Below are 7,028 nucleotides of genomic sequence, written 5' to 3' on the forward strand. Positions count from 1 at the left end.
TAAAAAAAATATTACAAGCTTATTTTTAATTTTTTTTTTTTAATTTAAAGAAAAAATAAATACACACTAGATTGTTTAAAAAATTATTTTATAAATTTTAAAAAATAAAATTAAACTTCCTATTAAAATTGGTAAACAAAAACATAGAAAAATTTTTTAATTATACATCCTATTTTATTATTACAAAATAATAAAGCAAATTATATTTACAATCTAAATTAAAAAATAATATATATATATATATATAATATTTATATAAATATTAATTTTTTTACACACTATTTAACAAATTAAATTTTTATATTTAGAGAAAATATTTTTTTTACAGGCTTTTTGAAAAAAAAAATAAAATAAAAAAAATTAATATAAATGTTTTACAATTTTCTTTTTATTATTATCAATAAAAACAAAAGTTAAATAGTTTATATTTTTGGGGTACTGACTATAATTAATTCATTAAAATATATAAATAATTAAAAAAAAATAACAGTTGTCTAATCAAAATTATATTAGAAAAATATTTTAATCAAAAGAAAAGTTTAAAGTAAATTATATTAAATATAAAAAGTTTTATAGGAATATTAAAGTTATTTACTGGTGTCTATAAAAATTATATTTTAAAATAAAAATTTAATGATTTTTTTTATTTTTTAATAATAAAATTATTATAATTTTACTTTAGTCTAATATTATTTTTAATAAATATAGTTATATGTGTAAATAAAATTATATTTATTTTATAGTATTGTAAAATTTACTAACTAATTATATATTTGTTATAAATAGATATAATAAACAAATAATCATTTTATACACACTATACATTTTCAATCAATTAATAAGAAATATTAAAATAATAATATTACTTCCTATATTAAAATTTTATTTAAAATAAAATATAAAATGTTTACATCCTAAATAAAAATGATATTAATAAATAAAAATAAATTAAAGTACGCACTATAAAAAAAATAAAAAAATAATATTTAAAAAAATAAAATATTACTATCTATTTCTATATTAAAATAAGAAAATACATAAAATTACAATCTATTTATAAAAATTAAAATCATATTATCTATATATAATTACTTAGTGCTTAAATAGGAATTAAAAAAAATTAAAATATTTATTTATAAATTTAAATACTTTCTAATTAAATTAATATGTCAATTGTAAAAAAAAAAACTTCTCAAAAATAATAATAATAAGGTTTTTATTAAATTTTGCTAAATATATATTCAATAAAGTAATTTTTTACATAACTTCCTATAAATAAATTAATTAATTGTAAAAAACCAAAATTACTTTATTATGAACAAAATAATACAATATTAAAATAAATAAATATAGATTTATTATTAACTTTTAATCTATTTATGTTATAATATAATAATATATTATAAATTATTTACTGACTAAATAAGAATAAAATAATTGCATTTAAATATTTATATTTACGCACTAAAATTTATAATAAATTTAATCAAATACATATATATTAATTAATATTACTTTTGCCTATTTTTTTTATAAAAAAGAAATAAAAATTAAAAATTAACAAAGTAAATATATTTAATTATATTTTAAATAAAAAAATACTAAATTTATATTAAATACATTATTATATAATTTAATATAACTTTCTATTTTTTATAATATATATCTGAATATTAAATATATATAATATTACCCCCCTTTTTTAAAAAAATATAGTTTACAATTGAAATTACAAAATTGTAATTCATTTAAACTTACTTTCTATTTTTTTTAAATAAATTTAAATTAAAATACAATTTTAATAGAATCACATTCTATTTTTATTTAAAAAAAATATTAATTTAGTCTTGAAAAGCATTTAATTTAATATTACATACTATTTTTTAAATAAAATTGAATATATTTATTATAAATGCTATTTTTTTAATATTACAAACTATTTTTATTAAAATTGTAAATTTATTTTTTATTTAAAATTACAAACTAGTTTTAAAAAAATTATAAATTTAAACAAAGTATTCTATTTTATTTTACATCCTATTTTTAATAATAATTAATAAACTAAATATACTTTTTTATTTAATATTACAGCCTATTTTTAATATTAAATCAATAAATATAAAATAATATGCTTTATTATTATTAATTACTGCCTATTTTTGATAATAAATTGATACATTTTAATTAAATATATATTTTATTTAATATTACATACTAATTTTATTAAAAAAAGATAATTATTTTATAAAAAACATTTTTTTATTTAATATTACTGTCTTTTAAATAAATAATATATAAATTTAATCTAATAAGGCATTTATATTTAATATTACATACTATTTTATAAAAAATTAATAAATTTAAACTAAAATATAATTTTATTTAATTTTACTTCCTATATTTATTAAAATTTAAACTAATAATGATGATTATAATAAATATTACTCCCTTTTTTTTATTAAAGTATGATCAATTAAACTAAAATAATTATTTATTTAATGCTACAAACTGTGTTTTTAATAATAATTGGATAATTTAAACTATAAAAGCTATTTTATTTAATATTACATACTATTTTAATAAAAATTATTAAATTAATACTAATAATACTATTTTATTTAATATTACTAACTATTTTTTTAAAAATTATAAATTTTAACTAAATAATTGAAATTACCTTCTATTTATATTTAAATATTTATAACTTATAACCAAAAATAGAATTTTATTTAATAATACCCCCTATTTTTTTATAATAAAATTTATAGCTATAAATTAAAATGCTATATTATTTAAAATCACTCCCTATTTTTAGAATAGTTTTTTTTTTTTTTTTTTAAACTAAACTAAAATGCAATTATATTTAATATTACATCCTATATTTATTAAAAATTTATATACTAAAAATGGTATTAATAATATATTACCCACTATTTTTATAGAAAAATAATTTACATTAATAAATAAATATTATTTTATTTCATATTACATACTATTTATCATAAAAAATATTAGTATTTTTTGTTTATTAAATATATTTTATCAATTAAAAATTACTTGCTTTTTTAATTATTTTAAAAATAATTTTTAATTAAATAGATGATTATTATTATACGTCCTATTTTTTATATATTTAGACTTTCTTTATATTTTTACACACTTTTTATTATATTTTAGTATTTAATATATATTAAAATTAATTTTACATTTTAAAGCTATATTATTATTATTATTATTTAAATAATACCATGTTTATATTTATTTTTTAATACTCTCTATAAAAATTTATTCAATTATTATTTTATTTTATTTTTGTTACCTTTTAATTAAATAAAGTATATATTTTTTATATATAATATTAAATTTAGATTCATTTTTTACACACTATATATTTTTATTTATTAATATTTGTTATTTCAATAATTATAAATTATTTACAGCCTTTTTTTTAATTATTTTTATTAAAATATCTATTTTATAAAAATACTAACTATAATAGATTTATTAAATTTTATTTTCATTATTTATTTACACACTTTTTTTTCATTAATATTATATTTTGTAATATTTATATTTTATTTACTAACTATTTTAATTGTATAGATTTTTATTTTTAAATAAATTAATACATCCTTTTTTTAAAAAAATAAATAAATTATTGCATTATTTATATATATAATTTACGCCCTTATATTTTAATTTGCCCATTAAAAATATAAATCTAATTTATATTTACATACTATAAAATTTAATATTTTTATTTATCTATAAATAAATATTTACTTGCTTTTTTTATATTGTTATTTGTATATTTTAATTATGTTTAAATAGTTTTTTTATTCATTACACACTGTATTTTAAAAAATATTATCAAAAAATATATTATTATTTTATATAAAAAAAAAATATAAATATGCTTTATATCTTATTAAAAATATAATTTTATTAAGATTATTAATATAAATATAATTTATTTATTATTTTTATAAATTATTGATTTATTATTTTTTAAAATGCATATTGTTCTTCAAATATTTAGATATTTTATATATAAAAAAATACTTGACTAGAAACCTAATTTCGATATGAATATATAACAAGTAGTAACAACTAAATGTGAATCTAATAGTAATTTTCTTTATTAAAACGATAAATACATATATAATTTTCTACCTTTATCATTATAACTATATATCTTTATATATTTTTATTTTTTTAGAAAATATAACTAAGAATTTTTAAAATAATTTTTAAAGTTTTATAAAAAAAAAATATTAATAATATGATTTATAAATATTAAATATTATTTATATCCAAAAAAAATAAAAAATTTAATAATAAATTTTTTATTTATTTAAAAAAAGATATTAAATATAATTTTGTTTCAAAAAAATTAAAAGTATTATAAAATATAATATATTTTAATTATATTTTATTCTGATATTGTAATATAAAATTAAATCAATATAAATTTTATAAATATTATAATAGTAATATGTTATTAAATTTCTATTATAATAATTATAATAAACATATTTTAATATTTTTTAAAGTATTTATAAATATAATCTAACTTTTATATTTTATTTAAAAAAATTATTATAAAATAAAATAAATATTATAAATAAAATAAAAAATAATAATAAAAAAAATATATATTTATATATAATTATTTATATATAAATCATATTAATATATTATTATATATAGAATACTAATATATATATATATAATTTATAATTATATATTAATTAAAAATTTTGTCTTTTTAATTTAATTTTTTAATTTTAAATTGATTATAAAATTATATATTATCTTTATTTTTGTGATTTTATTAAATATATATATATTTTCTAATTAATTTTTATAAATAAATACACAATTATTTAATAATTATTATATTCAAAAAATAAATTACAATGAAATATATTTTTTTAAAAACTAATTTATATTTGTAAAACTAATAATAATAACTTAAGTTAAAAATCAGGAATATTCCCAATCTTATATTATTTCTACAAAAAATAATAACAAAAAAGTGCCTTATATAACTCTTAAGTATGCTACTTTAGCAACTCACAGAAAGTTTTTGTATTTATAATACTGTTTTCTATATTAAAAAATGAATGGTGATTAAAATATAAAGTAATTACAATTTTAAAGTTTTTATTTTTTTAGGCTTTTAATTAGTATCACTATAAATTATTTAATACAGAAATAAATATAATAATTAGTTTTTATACAGAAATTTTTAAAACATTTACAAATATAATTTGAATAAATAATAATTTTTAAATTCAAAGTTATATATATATTATTTTACTCGAGACAATCTTTATTATGAAAACTGAAAGCTTTTGATAATATTTATTGTCTTTTCGGTATTATTAGTTTAGTTATTATGTGTATTTTTTCCTCTAAGAAAATATAAGATAAGGAATGGCTATTGAATTAGGAATATTTTGAGATGGAATTATGCCTTATATTAGTATGGCATTGTAAAAGCAGACTTTTTTTTAATTTTTTTCATCAGTTCTATTAGATTTTATTATTATTTATAATATTTAAGTAGAATTTTATATAAAAATAAATAATAACAAAATATATTTTGTAATTTATATATCTATACAAATAATATTATATTATTTTACATTATAAATTATATATGTAAATATATTATATAAAAATTATATATTTATACCGTATATACTGAGTGCTTTTTAAAAAATTTTAGTGAGGGGTGGAATAATGTCCTTTTTTCAAATTTTTAGGCGATAATTTGATTTTAAAATAAATTTTTATAAAAATATTATTTTAATATTTAATTTAAAAATATATAAATTATGTGTGTTTTTAATTAAGGTTTAATTTTGTTTATTTTAAATTTTTAAGTTTTATTTTTATGAAATATAAAAAATTGTTATATTTATTAAAATCAAATTTAATGTTTAATTATAAGTGAGCTTTTTTTAAAAAAAATAAATAAATTTTTCATTATGGATTACTCTCAAAGTCTTGTAAGACAATTTAGTAAAATAATAAATAAGTTAAACTGGTAAGACAAGGTGAGACGGCAAAATATACATAAATACATACATTAATTATTTTATTTTAAAAATAAAATAAAAAATTATAAATAATTTTTTATTAATAAAAAGGATTATAAAATAAAATAAAAAATAATATAATATATTAAAAAAATAATATTTTTTTTATATTTATAATTAAATATATCTAAATATTATAAATACTTTATATATATTAAATAATGATATAAATTTTTATTTATAATATAATTATATAAGTTAAAAAATATTAAAAAATATTTATAATATATAATAATAAATATTTATATACAATTAATTTTTTATTTTTATTATATATTAAAATCTTCTTTTTTTTATATTTTTTTAAGCATGCATAAATATTTTCACAATAAAATTTCTTTATTTACTAAATTTATCAAGAAGACAACATTTACATATGAAATAATAATTGCTTTGAAAAAAATATATTATAAAAATAACAAAAAATGTCTCTTATTTTATAGAATATTACCTCCTAAATTACTTAAATTTAAATTAAGAGTCTTTTTATTTATAATATGTATATGTTTTTGGAAAAAAGTAGTTTAAATATGGAATATTTAAATATAATAATTGTTAATTTTTATAATTTGTTATTATTTTATTGATTATTTTTATGAAGGTTTATGATATTCGAAATTATGTTTTAATCATTAATTGAATCTTTATTTATAATTCTATTTCTTTTTATAAAGTTAAATAATTTATTTAGATTTAATTTTATTTGTGTATAATTTTGACTTTTTCTAATATTTTTTATTTTATTTTTTCTTATTTATTTAATTTTTTTAATTCAAAAAGATTTTTTAAATTTTATAAATGAATTCTTTAATTTAAAACTTTTATATTTTTGTAAATAACCTATATATTTTTTTAATTATTTTTCATTTTTTCAATTAAATTTTTTTCTCTATTTAATTTAATAAAAAAAATCCATTTATT

The 7,028-nt window shown here is 10.9% G+C and overlaps 1 protein-coding gene across 1 annotated transcript, besides 12 other annotated features; it reads left to right on the forward strand. All coding sequences in view use genetic code 6, as the record gives it.

The window, feature by feature from the left end:
- Positions 1–1,918: 1,918 nt before the first annotated feature.
- Positions 1,919–1,992: a microsatellite.
- Positions 1,919–2,009: a microsatellite.
- A 47-nt stretch (positions 2,010–2,056) lies between these two features.
- Positions 2,057–2,212: a microsatellite.
- Positions 2,213–3,099: 887 nt separating this feature from the next.
- Positions 3,100–3,561, forward strand: IMG5_192190 (hypothetical protein; the record flags this gene model as incomplete). The annotated part of the gene is made up of 1 exon (XM_004025049.1): positions 3,100–3,561. A coding segment is annotated over one exon (462 nt), but the record flags the coding sequence as incomplete, so codon positions are not given.
- Positions 3,548–3,577: a microsatellite.
- A 381-nt stretch (positions 3,578–3,958) lies between these two features.
- Positions 3,959–4,013: a microsatellite.
- Positions 4,014–4,269: 256 nt separating this feature from the next.
- Positions 4,270–4,312: a microsatellite.
- A 276-nt stretch (positions 4,313–4,588) lies between these two features.
- Positions 4,589–4,655: a microsatellite.
- Positions 4,591–4,669: a microsatellite.
- Positions 4,652–4,748: a microsatellite.
- Positions 4,654–4,739: a microsatellite.
- Positions 4,662–4,733: a microsatellite.
- A 2,069-nt stretch (positions 4,749–6,817) lies between the features above and the next one.
- Positions 6,818–6,873: a microsatellite.
- Positions 6,874–7,028: the final 155 nt, after the last annotated feature.

This window comes from Ichthyophthirius multifiliis (genome assembly GCF_000220395.1).
Source record: "Ichthyophthirius multifiliis unplaced genomic scaffold scaff_1120509251380, whole genome shotgun sequence".
NCBI classification, from domain to species: domain Eukaryota; phylum Ciliophora; class Oligohymenophorea; order Hymenostomatida; genus Ichthyophthirius; species Ichthyophthirius multifiliis.